The sequence below is a fragment of the Musca autumnalis genome, unplaced genomic scaffold (assembly GCF_047663935.1).
Source record: "Musca autumnalis isolate F117 unplaced genomic scaffold, ASM4766393v1 scaffold_5, whole genome shotgun sequence".
NCBI classification, from domain to species: Eukaryota; Metazoa; Arthropoda; class Insecta; order Diptera; family Muscidae; genus Musca; species Musca autumnalis.
This window is the reverse complement of record NW_027412088.1, coordinates 60,131,984-60,145,307: the sequence shown is the minus strand read 5'-3', so window position 1 is coordinate 60,145,307 and position 13,324 is coordinate 60,131,984. Positions and strand designations below refer to the sequence as shown.

At 32.5% G+C, this 13,324-nt stretch overlaps 1 protein-coding gene across 1 annotated transcript in view; it reads right to left on the bottom strand.

The window, feature by feature from the left end:
* sca (scabrous) overlaps positions 1-13,079 on the bottom strand; it is a 61,294-nt gene extending 48,215 nt beyond the window's left edge. Inside the window, exon 1 of the mRNA XM_073990289.1 lies at positions 11,941-13,079. Coding sequence (XP_073846390.1) covers positions 11,941-12,632 — 692 coding nt within the window. The 5' untranslated portion in view covers positions 12,633-13,079. The remainder of the gene's footprint in view (positions 1-11,940) is intronic.
* Between the last annotated feature and the right edge of the window lie 245 nt (positions 13,080-13,324).

Below are 13,324 nucleotides of genomic sequence, written 5' to 3'. Positions count from 1 at the left end.
GATTTTTAAACAAGATTTCTAAGCCAATACAAGGCCCTATGGGCGTGGATTTTTAAACAAGATTTCTAAGCCAATACAAGGTTCGATGGGCGTGGATTTTTAAACAAGATTTCTAAGCCAATACAAGACTCGATGGGCGTGGATTTTTAAACAAGATTTCTTAGCCAATACCAGTCTCTCTGTGCGTGGATTTTTAAACAAGATTTCTTAGCCAATACAAGTCTCTCTGGGCGTGAATTTTTAAACAAGATTTCTTAGCCAATACCAGTCTCTCTGGGCGTGGATTTTTAAATAAGATTTATAAGCCAATACAAGTCTCTCTGGGCGTGGATTTTTAAACAAGATTTCTAAGCCAATACCAGTCTTTCTGGGCGTGGATTTTTAAACAAGATTTCTAAGCCAATACAAGGCCCTATGGGCGTGGATTTTTAAACAAGATTTCTAAGCCAATACAAGGCCCTATGGGCGTGGATTTTTAAACAAGATTTCTAAGCCAATACAAGGCCCTATGGGCGTGGATTTTTAAACAAGATTTCTAAGCCAATACAAGTCTCTCTGGGCGTGGAATTTTAAACAAGATTTCTAAGCCAATACAAGGCCCTATGGGCGTGGATTTTTAAACAAGATTTCTAAGCCAATACAAGGCCCTATGGGCGTGGATTTTTAAACAAGATTTCTAAGCCAATACAAGTCTCTCTGGGCGTGGAATTTTAAACAAGATTTCTAAGCCAATACAAGGCCCTATGTGCGTGGATTTTTAAACAAGATTTCTAAGCCAATACAAGTCTCTCTGGGCGTGGAATTTTAAACAAGATTTCTAAGCCAATACAAGGCCCTATGGGCGTGGATTTTTAAACAAGATTTCTAAGCCAATACAAGTCTCTCTGGGCGTGGAATTTTAAACAAGATTTCTAAGCCAATACAAGTCTCTCTGGGCGTGGAATTTTAAACAAGATTTCTAAGCCAATACAAGTCTCTCTGGGCGTGGAATTTTAAACAAGATTTCTAAGCCAATACAAGTCTCTCTGGGCGTGGAATTTTAAACAAGATTTCTAAGCCAATACAAGTCTGTATAGGCATGGATTTTTAAACAAGATTTCTAAGCCAATACAAGGCCCTATGGGCGTGGATTTTTAAACAAGATTTCTAAGCCAATACAAGGTGGATTTTTTAAATAAGATTTCTAAGCCAATACAAGGTGGATTTTTTAAATAAGATTTCTAAGCCAATACAAGTCTCCCTGGGCGTGGATTTTTAAACAAGATTTCTAAGCCAAAACAAGGTGGATTTTTTAAATAAGATTTCTAAGCTAATACAAGTCATTTGGGCGTGGATTTTTTAAACAAGATTTCAATTATTAATAATATCATGTATTATTCACAACAATCATAAAGTATTTGAGAGTAATTTAAGAAGAAAATATATCCCCTTAAAATGTTAATTTTCAATTGAACATCACAGTTTATGTAAAATTTCCATTACGATTTCCATTTGACGTTATTAAATTTAAATGACAACAAAAAGTATACATTAAATTTATGTAAAAATCCATAGAAAAGTTTTCGATTAAGATCTCTTTCTGTCTCGTTAAAAACAGAAAATTATTTATAGCATATTTTTGTGGCTTTGTCAACCAGCTATGCTTTTTTCGTTTTTTTTTTTTATTTTTTTAATGAAAAATAAAATTAAACAAACTTTCCATTTCTTTTTCCAAGAATTAATGGAAATATACAATTTCTATTGCATATCTTTTGGGCGTAAACAAATCAAAGAACATTTTTAAAATATACTTTATGGAGTCATTTAAGGGAAATACTTTACTAAGTGATTTTGTTGCACAAGATTTTATTGAAGAAATATCATCTTAAAGGAAAATGAAAAGCATATGGGATTAATGCCCCCGACATTGAACTAAGCAACAACCACTTAACAAAAGGAATTATTTTTGTATTTTTTTTTTTCATTTTCTAAAATTTGTTACAATACTTTTTTGCTTTTTCCAAAACCATTTTTCATTTAAAAATATCTCATTTCGAACAAGTTTTTCCGTTTTTTTTTTCTTGTTCACCAAACAAAAGGTAGCTTGTTGAACTTTTTGCCATTGTTGTTGTTCTTGTTGTAAAAAAGTTATTAAACATACTTTAGATTAAAATTCCAATATCGAATGAAAAAAAAAATGAAAAAACATTCTAACACAAATAGCTATAGATTGTGCAGTTTACTTGTGGAAAGCGTTCTTTTTTGTTGCTGGGAAAATTGCTTTTAACCAAAAATGTAACAGACAAAACGTATAATAGAAGGGGTGGGGAGGTAACTTTTTGTGGGTCTTTTGTGCTTGTTCGAAAAAGGGCTTCTTCAAACTTCATCAAACTTGTTATTCCACAAAATTGAAACAATTTAATATGCTACCATATATCATAGGTAAAAGTATGTGGAGGTAAAGAGGATTGAAAGGAAACGGAAAACAATAAAGCCCAAAGCAAAAAACAAAAATGTTGAATATAATGAATACCTCCAAAAAAATATAATAAAGGAAAAGTTATTGAGTTCGTTTATTTTTTGTGCAGGCTTCAATATAAAACGGATATAAGTCCACTGGGGACAGTTAACAAAACCTAAAACACAAAAATCATTAAAAAACAAATAACAAAACAAAAGAGAGTCAGAAGTGGAATTAAATTTGAATAAATATACATTCAAACAAAGAGTTGCCAATTGTCATGGACATTTGTCGTTTGTGACGAAACAGAAAATGGTAGTCACAACTTTTGAGTATTCCTAAAATAAAAAGCTTCAGCACAAATGGTGTCCTTCTATATTAGAAACCCATAGGTTGCTCCATTTCTAATTCTAAGTATGGCAACCCTTTAGTTATGGAAAATAACGAACATGTTATGAAGAAGAGAACAAAAACAAATTAACTTACTTATTCATATTGAAAACTTTATTGTTCTAATGACAATACACTTCGATTTTAAATGATGCATGGCAAAAAAGGAAGACAACAAGAAAAATTGGAGAGTGAATTGTGTTTCCCGGGATATTTAGCTTTTAAGTCATTTCTTTTTATGTTAATCGTTTGACCCTTCAGTTGACCTTTTTTGGGGAAAGAAGGACAATTAATTTACTTGAAATATTGGGGGAAAAGTTAAAAACAGAGGCTCTTTTCTGAAAAATATCAAATAACCTGTTTCCTTACTTTCAAAGAAAAAAGGTTTGTTTTCCAATTAGTTTTTCATAACGGAAATATTGAAAGAAGATAAAAGTGAGATAAAAGGAGACAATTGACATACGAAGGACACCTGTAGCAAAGGTCATGATTTTAGTTTAATGAAAATTCAAATTATTTTGGTAGGTATAAAGAGGGAGAGAGACATCGTGTGCTGTAGGAAGGACACAAAGGAATGTTTTTAGTATTGGATTTAAAAAAAAATATCGAAGCCAATACAAGGCTCTATGATTATGGATTTTAAAAAAAAAATCCGAAGCCAATACAAAGCTCTATGAGCGTGGATTTTTAAAACAGATTTCGAAGCCAACACAAGGCTCTATGAGCGTGGACTTTTAAGGAAGATTTCTAAGCCAATACAAGGCTCTATGAACATGGACTTTAAAAAAAGATTTCAAACCTAATACAAGGCTTTATGAGCGTGGATTTAAAAAAAAGGATTTCGAAGCCAATACAGGGCTATATGAGCGTGGATTGTTAGAAAAAGATTTCGAAGCCAGTATAAGCTGTATGAGCGTGGATTTAAAAAAAGATTTTGAAGCCAATACAAGGCTCTATGAGCGTGGATTTAAAAAAAGATTTTGAAGCCAATACAAGGCTCTATGAGCATGGACTTTTTAAAAAAGATTTCGAACCTAATACAAGGCTTTATGAGCGTTGATTCAAAAAAAGATTTCGAAGCCAATACAGGGCTATATGACCGTGGATTTAAAAAAAAAAAAGATTTCAAAGCCAATACAAGGCTCTATGAGCGTGGATTAAAAAAATATTTCAAAGCCAATACAAGGCTCTATGAGCGTGAATTTAAACAAAAAATTTCAAAGCCCATCCTAGGATTTTAAAACGTGGACTTTTAGGGAAGATTTCAAAGTTTATCATAGGATTTTCAAACGTGTATTTAAAAAAATCCGAAGTCCATCCCAGGATTTTCAAACGTGGACTTTCAAGGAAGATTTCAAAGTCCTTCATTGGATTTTCAAACGTGGACTTTTAAAGAAGATTTCGAAGCCTGGATTTTTAAACAAGGTTTCAAAGCCCATCTTAGGATGTTAAATCGTGGACTTTTAGGGGAGATTTGAATGCCTATCTATGGCTATATTATTTTTATGTTTAAGATAATCTTGGAACCCATTACATTTTTTTAACAATACTTCAGATCTACACAATACCATACTTCAAACCTCACCCAAGGCTCCATAAGTGAGGATTTTAAGGAAGATTTCAAACCAATCTAAAATGGGTTTGAAAAAATTTTGAAATTCCACCCAAGGCTTTACAAACATGGATTTTTAAATAATCAGGTATGTGATGGAAAACGATTCGACTCGTTTCGAAAAATCGAAATCGAAATCGTATATCTCCAATTTTGTGAATATTTTAATGAAATTGAAAATGGATTTTAAAAATATTATTCAAATAAGGGGCGTTTGTGAAACAAAACTATATATATCATCAACGGCACTCTGATTATATATCATTTCGATTCTGCAAATCGAGTCGATTCGGTTTTCATCACATACCCGAGGCTCCTAAACGAGGATTTTTAAAGAATATTTAAAACTCATTCAAGGATCCATAAAAAGTCCACCGATTGCTATATTAGCGTGGATTTTTATAGAGGATTGACACAAGCCTCCGAAACTTCGATTTTCCAAGAATATTTTAAACCCCATTCAAGACTCCAGAAATGTGGATTTTAAAGAGGATTTCTAGTGGTCTCTTAAAGAGGATTGACACAAGCCTCGTCGATTTTTAAACAGATTTTCGTAGCACCCTCAAGGGTTTTAAAAAAAGTTTTAAAAAGCCTCAATAAGTAGGGATTTTTAAAGAGGATTTCAAAATATAAACAAGCCTCCAAAAGCGGGGATTTTAAAGAGGATTATAAAGGCCACACAAGCCCCCGTAAGCGTAGATGTTTCAAATACCATCTACGGATCCATTAAAGTGGATTTTTAAAGAATATTTCAAACCCCATCAAAGGCTCCATTAACCTGGATATAAAAAAATTCAAATCCGCTCCTAACGCTCCCTTAACCTGGATTTTTAAAGAATTTGCAATTATTCAATTATATTTCAAACACCACACAATACTCCATAAACGTGGATTTAAAATTAATATTTCAAACCCCATTCAAGAGTCCATAAACGTGGATTTTTAAAGAATATTTCAAACCCTAACCAAGGCTCTAAAAACGTGGATTTTAAAAGAATATTTCAAACCCCATCCAAGGCTCCATTAACCTGGATTTTTAAAGAATTTTTCAAACCCCATCCAAGAGTCAATAAACGTGGGTTTTTAAAGAATATTTCAAACCCTAACCAAGGCTCTAAAACGTGGATTTTTAAAGAACATTTCAAACCCTAACCAAGGCTCTAAAACGTGGATTTTTAAAGAACATTTCAAACCCTAACCAAGGCTCTAAAACGTGGATTTTTAAAGAACATTTCAAACCCTAACCAAGGCTCTAAAACGTGGATTTTTAAAGAACATTTCAAACCCTAACGAAGGCTCTAAAAAGTGGATTTTTAAAGAACATTTCAAACCCTAACCAACGTGGATTTTTAAAGAACATTTTAAACCCTAACCAAGGCTCTAAAACGTGGATTTTTAAAGAAAATTTCAAACCCTAACCAAGGCTCTAAAACGTGGATTTTTAAAGAACATTTCAAACCCTAACCAAGGCTCTAAAACGTGGATTTTTAAAGAACATTTCAAACCCTAACCAAGGCTCTAAAACGTGGATTTTTAAAGAACATTTCAAACCCTAACCAAGGCTCTAAAACGTGGATTTTTAGAGAATATTTCAAACCCTAACCAAGGCTCTAAAACGTGGATTTTTAAAGAACATTTTAAACCCCATCACAGGCTCCATAATAGTGGATTTTTAAAGAACATTTCAAACCCTAACCAAGGCTCTAAAACGTGGATTTTTAAAGAACATTTCAAACCCTAACCAAGGCTCTAAAAACGTGGATTTTTAAAGAACATTTCAAACCCTAACCAAGGCTCTAAAACGTGGATTTTTAAAGAACATTTCAAACCCTAACCAAGGCTCTAAAACGTGGATTTTTAAAGAACATTTCAAATCCTAACCAAGGCTCTAAAACGTGGATGTTTAAAGAACATTTCAAACCCTAACCAAGGCTCTAAAACGTGGATTTTTAAAGAACATTTCAAACCCTAACCAAGGCTCTAAAACGTGGATTTTTAAAGAACATTTCAAACCCTAACCAAGGCTCTAAAACGTGGATTTTTAAAGAACATTTCAAACCCTAACCAAGGCTCTAAAACGTGGATTTGTAAAGAAAATATCAAATTTTTAAAGAATATTTCAAACCTCATCTAAGACTCCTTAACATTAAGTTTTAAAGAATATATCAAACCCCATCCTAGGCTCCATATACGTGGATTTTTAAATAAAATTTCATACCCCATCCTAGGCACCATAAACGTGGATTTTTAAAGAATTTTTCAAACCCCACACAAAAGTCCATAAACGTGTATTTTTAAAGAATTTTTCAAACCCCACACAAAAGTCCATAAACGTGGATTTTTAAAGAATTTTTCAAACCCCACACAAAAGTCCATAAACTTGGATTTTTAAAGAATTCTTCAAACCCCACACAAAAGTCCATAAACGTGGATTTTTAAAGAATTTTTCAAACCCCACACAAAAGTCCATAAACGAGGATTTTTAAAGAATTTTTCAAACCCCACACAAAAGTCCATAAACGTGGACTTTTAAAGAATTTTTCAAACCCCACACAAAAGTCCATAAACGTGGATTTTTAAAGAATTTTTCAAACCCCACACAAAAGTCCATAAACGTGGATTTTTAAAGAATTTTTCAAACCCCACACAAAAGTCCATAAACGTGGATTTTTAAAGAATTTTTCAAACCCCACACAAAAGTCCATAAACGTGGATTTTTAAAGAATTATTCAAACCCCACACAAAAGTCCATAAACGTGGATTTTTAAAGAATTTTTCAAACCCCACACAAAAGTCCATAAACTTGGATTTTTAAAGAATTTTTCAAACCCCACACAAAAGTCCATAAACGTGGATTTTTAAAGAATTTTTCAATCCCCACACAAAAGTCCATAAACGTGGATTTTTAAAGAATTTTTCAAACCCCACACAAAAGTCCATAAACGTGGACTTTTAAAGAATTTTTCAAACCCCACACAAAAGTCCATAAACGTGGATTTTTAAAGAATTTTTCAAACCCCACACAAAAGTCCATAAACGTGGATTTTTAAAGAATTATTCAAACCCCACACAAAAGTCCATAAACGTGGACTTTTAAAGAATTTTTCAAACCCCACACAAAAGTCCATAAACGTGGATTTTTAAAGAATTTTTCAAACCCCACACAAAAGTCCATAAACGTGGATTTAAAAATAATGTTTCAAACTCCATCTAAGGCTCCATTAACGTAGGTTTGTAAAGAATATTTCAAACCCCATATAAGGCTCCATTAACGTGGATTTTTATAGAATATTTCAAGCCTTTACCAGGGCTCTAAAAACATGTATTTTTAAAGAATATTTCAAACACCACCTAAGGCTCCACAACGTTGATTTTTAAAGAATATTTCAAACCCCATCTAAGGCTCCATAAACGTGGATTTTTAAAGAATATTTTAAACCCCATCTAAGGGTCCATTAGCATTGATTTTTAAAGAATATTTCAAACACTAACTAAGGCTTCCTTCACCTGGATTTTTAAAGAATTTTTTAAATTCAACCCAAAAGTCCATAAACGTGGAATTAAAAATAATATTTCAAACCCCAGCCAAATCTCCATCGTTTTTTGGAACCTTTTGAAGGCCATATAGGGTAATGTAAACCTAGATTTTAAGAAAATATTGAAGCCTATATAAAGCTTCTTAACGTGGATTTTTAGGAAAAGTCCCCACAGCGCTCTATAAGATTGAATTTAAAGAATATTTTGAAGCCCGCATAATGCTGTGTAAATTTGGATGTTTTAGGAATGTTTTAAAGCCATTACAACGCTTTATAAACTAGCCGTTTTTGGAAATATTTTGAAGCCCATTCAAAGGAATATAAAGTTGATTTTTAGTTTCAATATTTTGAAGGCCATTCAAGCCTATATCAGCATGTTTTCAGGAATTTATTTGTATTTTTGAGACCATAAATAAATAGATTCATTAGAAACTTGTTTAGGCTTCATAAATCTGTTTTTTTTTTTCAATTTAAGGAATCTTTATAGTGAATATTTTATTAATAAACTTGTTAGACTATTTTGAGTGTACTCAACCGTTGATGTTAAAGAAATATTTTATTGCCTGTCTCTATTAATGTGGATTTTGTAATTTCAATTAATTTTCTTCAGATGGACTTCCCTTCATTCACAGTACCAAGATTAAATAAATATTGGCCATTGGTGAAATTTTATTAACCACCAAATTGATACCACAACAAACTGCACATATATGCATATATGTATGTATATTTATCAATGTAACGAATCCTTTATTTGCTTTATTCACTACCAACAATAATAATATTCTCCCTCAACCAGTGTGTGTGTGTGTGTGCGTGTGCATATGTGGTTGCTGAAAAATCATAACCAGAAAAATCAATTTCTGAGTAAACAACCACAAGCTTTTACCACCATTTCATCCATTCACTTGTTCAGTTACTTTTCTGATAGGTTGCCGAGGCTCTGTCAATTAAGAAATTCCAATGAATTGTTTCAATTTGATTTTTTTTTTTTTGGATTCATCCTTGATTTTTTGCTTGGCTTATTTCTTTTTGTTGGTGTTTTGTTTTTTGCATTGACGGCCTAACGTTATGAATTTTTTGGCGCTTCTTGACACTTGAGTTTACTGGGAAATACAAATGTAGCAAAATCATGAGGGAGATGGAAATTGCAAGGATTTATTAACATCGAATAACCATGGAATGTATAGGACTTCAATATTCATTTTATATTTGGAAATGTGAAATAACAGACACGTGAAAATATAAATTTTTAATTTTTATTTTAATATATTAAAAATAGAAATAACAATGTATCAAATGCAAGTTTTTTCATTGTGACTATAGTTTAATTTACATTTTTAATTATTACAAATAAAATTTCTTTATTTAAGCCTGATAAACCGACATTAAATTTGTTATCGACTGGCAACACAAGCAAACTAAATTTGTTACTTAAATTTATATATGAGATAAATAATTGAATTTTATATGTACAATATAAAATAAAAATTTTCAAATTTTTCTTTTGTTTGATTTTACTTAAGTTTGTTGTTTCCATTTCCTTTCAATCGAGTACAAACTTTCCCTTAACAAATAACATGAAAAAGATCCAACTACTAAATACATTGTTTCAAAGTTTTGCCTTTTTCATACTACACATGGCTATGTACCTCACTATTCATATATGTATGTATGTAGGTATGCATGTATGTATGTATGTACATATGTATGCACCTCCTTTTACTGCCAATAACTGATGTTTCCTTAATTCAATTATGCCTGATTTAACATATTCCTGCCCGGATCTCAATAAATGCCCATCAAAGTCAATATACTTTCTCTGCAGCAAAAGTGAGAAGAGAAAAGTCTATATAAAATGTGGCAGCAGAAGCAGCAACAATAACAACAACAAGGCTAAAGCAATTTCAAACATTTATAAGCCAATACTTATCAATAACAATCAACTCGGACACAACAGCGTGTGGGTAAATTTTTTTCCTAAGGGGCATTTCCGTATTTTTTTCGGAGAAAATATGACGAAAAAAGGCGAACAACTACAAGTCAACTAAAATTGCAAGGCTTAGGATACAATAAAACAAAAACAAATGTTGAACATTGTTATATTGTTGTTGTAGTTTTGTTGAAAAATCAATATTTTATTGGAGGGTAGAAAGTTGCTCAGAACTTATAGCAAAAAAAAATGTTGAAGCGCATTGAAGCCTGTTTTAAAGCTGATTTTGAAAGGACAATTTTAAAGCTATTCTGAGGCAAAACTCTATGAACGTGGAATTTGTAAGAATTAGTTTAAGGCTTATTAAAAGCTCTATAAACGTGGATTTTTAAAGGAATATTTGGGCATTAAGGCGGATTTAGACAATATATTTTTCAATATTTCAAACTCCTACCAAAGCCCTATAAAAGTGTAAACCTGGATTTTTAAAGAATATTTCATAACCCAACCATGGATCTATAAAACCCCAACTAATGGTCTATAATCGTAGATTTTTATTTAAAGAATATTTCAAACCCCAACCTAGGTTCTATAAACATAGTCTTTTACAGAATATTTCGAACCCCATCTAAGGCTCTACAAACGTAAATTTTTAACGAATATTTCAAACAACAACCAAGGCTTCATAAACGTGGATTTTTTGGAATATTTTAAGCCCCAATTAAGGCTCTATACACGTGGATTTTTTGGAATATTTCAAACCCCAAACCAAGGCCCCATAAACGTGGATTTTTGGACAAGACTTCAAATCCCAACCAAGTCTCTATAAACGTGGATTTTTAAGGAATATTTCAAACCCCAATCAAGGCTCTTAAACGTGGATTTTTAAAGAATACTTCAAACCCCAACCAAGGCTCTATAAGTGCGGATTTTTGAAGAATATTTCAAACTCCAACCACGGCTCTATAAACGTGAAGTTTTAAAGAATATTTTAAATCCCAACCAAGGCTCTATAAACGTGGATTTTTAAAGAATATATCAAACCCCATCCAAGGCTCTATAAGTGCGGATTTTTAAAGAATATTTCAAACCTAAATCAAGGCTCTATTAAAGTAGATTTTAAAGAATATTTCAAACCCCAACCAAGGCTCTATGAACGTTAATTTTTAAAGAATATTTTAAACCCCAACCAAGGCTCTATAAACGTGGATTTTTAAAGAATATATCAAACCCCATCCAAGGCTCTATAAGTGAGGATTTTTAAAGAATATTTCAAACCCAAATCAAGGCTCTATTATAGTGGATTTTAAAGAATATTTCAAACCTTAACCACGGCTCCATAAACGTAAATTTTTAAAGCATATTTTAAACCCCAACCAAGGCTCTATAAACGTGGATTTTTAAAGAATATATCAAACCCCATCCAAGGCTCTATAAGTGCGGATTTTTAAAGAATATTTCAAACCCAAATCAGGGCTCTATTAAAGTGGATTTTAAAGAATATTTCAAGCCCCAACCACGGCTCTATAAACGTGAATTTTTAAAGAATATTTTAAACACCAACCAAGGCTCTATAAACGTGGATTTTTAAAGATTATTTTAAACCCCAACCAAGGCTCTATAAACGTGGAGTTTTGAAGAATATATCAAACCCTATCCAAGGCTCTATAAGTGCGGATTTTTAAAGAATATTTCAAAACCCTATCCAAGGGTCTATAAGTGTGGATTTTCAAAGAATATTTTAAACCCTAATCTAGGCTCTATAAAAGCTGTCCAAGTCTCTATAAGCATTGATTTTTTAAGAATTTTTCAAACCCCAACCAAGGCTCTACATAAGTGGACTTTTAAAGAATATTTCAAAAAAAACTTCTTAAATTTCCCAATTACCACCAAAGTTTTTATAGTTTTGATACCTATTTATTATTCATTTAAAGAATTCTCTTACATTTTGAATTCTTTTAATTATACCCCGCATAATACCTCACCCATTTAAAATCATTCATTAATTATCATTTTCTCTTCTACTAACCTTAATGTTTCCAACTCCTTGCGTAAATCCACATCGTTGGTATTTGTATAAATTCCCGTTTCTCCATTGGAGTCTTTGTCCTCAGCTATCCTTAGAGATTTGCGTAAATTACGTTCCAGTAGTTCATAATCTTCACGGCGACGATTCATTAAGACATTCATTTGTTTGGACAATAAACGGACTTGATCTTTTAACGACAGTGATTGCATATAAGCGTTATTGTCATTATTTTTGTTGTTGTTGTTGTATTGGCGACTTTGTCTTGATGGCAATTGAATGTCATTATCAACACCACCACTTTGATTATATTCCGAATCTGTTGCATCGTTATCAACATCTTCAGTATTATCATCGTCGTCGTCTTCGTTGACAAAACGTAACAACTCTGCACTGGGTTCATTATAGCTGGCATACAGAAGGCCATTATCTACGGTTGCATCTTTATTATCGCTGCGCAAAATATTTTCGGTCATTTGTCGATGTTCATAGGACAATGCTGAGGATGCCGTGGCCGAGGATGTTGTAATTGTTGAGGGCATTGTATTCACTTCGGTTGATGTATCGCGCAACATGTTATTCATGTCGATTATAATGCTGGCCTCAGACCAACCGGCACAACCGGATGTTATTAAAAGCTGTAAAGTAATTATGGGTATGAATAGCCCCAGATACCGGTACACGTTTAACAACATTTTGCACAGGGTCTTATTTTGCTTTCTTTTTGTAGTTGCTGGCAATAATTTTTGCTTATTTTTCGTAATCAAAATTGCACGTTTTCGACAATTGTTTAATTTTTTTATAACAAAAAAATATTAAATTCAAAAACTTTAAGTGGTCATAATTATTCCTTGTTTGGTTTCTGTTTTAATTGCTCACACACAAATCAATCAATCAAATTCAACAATCACTTGCAACACTTTCCTTCCCAGTGTTGGTAATTATTATTTGGCGTGCTCCGATGTGTGTGTTTCTTTCACAAAACACTCACGCGCACACACACTCGCTACTTTCTTCCTTTATGTTTGTATATTTGAAATTTCTTTTAGTTATTCCTTAAATATCCTTTAACCGCTAACCGTTCGTTTTTATTCGTCCGTATTGTAAATGTTCTCGACGACACTTGATTTAGGACTAAATTCGTTTCACTATTTCATTCGTCCTTTTATACCAAACAGAACGGTACATTAAGGATACACACACTCATGAGATACTCATTGCGAGAGCAAGAGAGTACATCAAGGGAAAGAGCAAATATTTTGCAGAAGCAAGTGTGCCATGACAGAAGTATGGCGTTCCTAAAGCAAACAGGTTGTTTTGTTTGACCAACCAACCAAATAACCGCCAACTGGTGTTTTGTAAACAAACTTGTTTTTCGGGAAGGGTT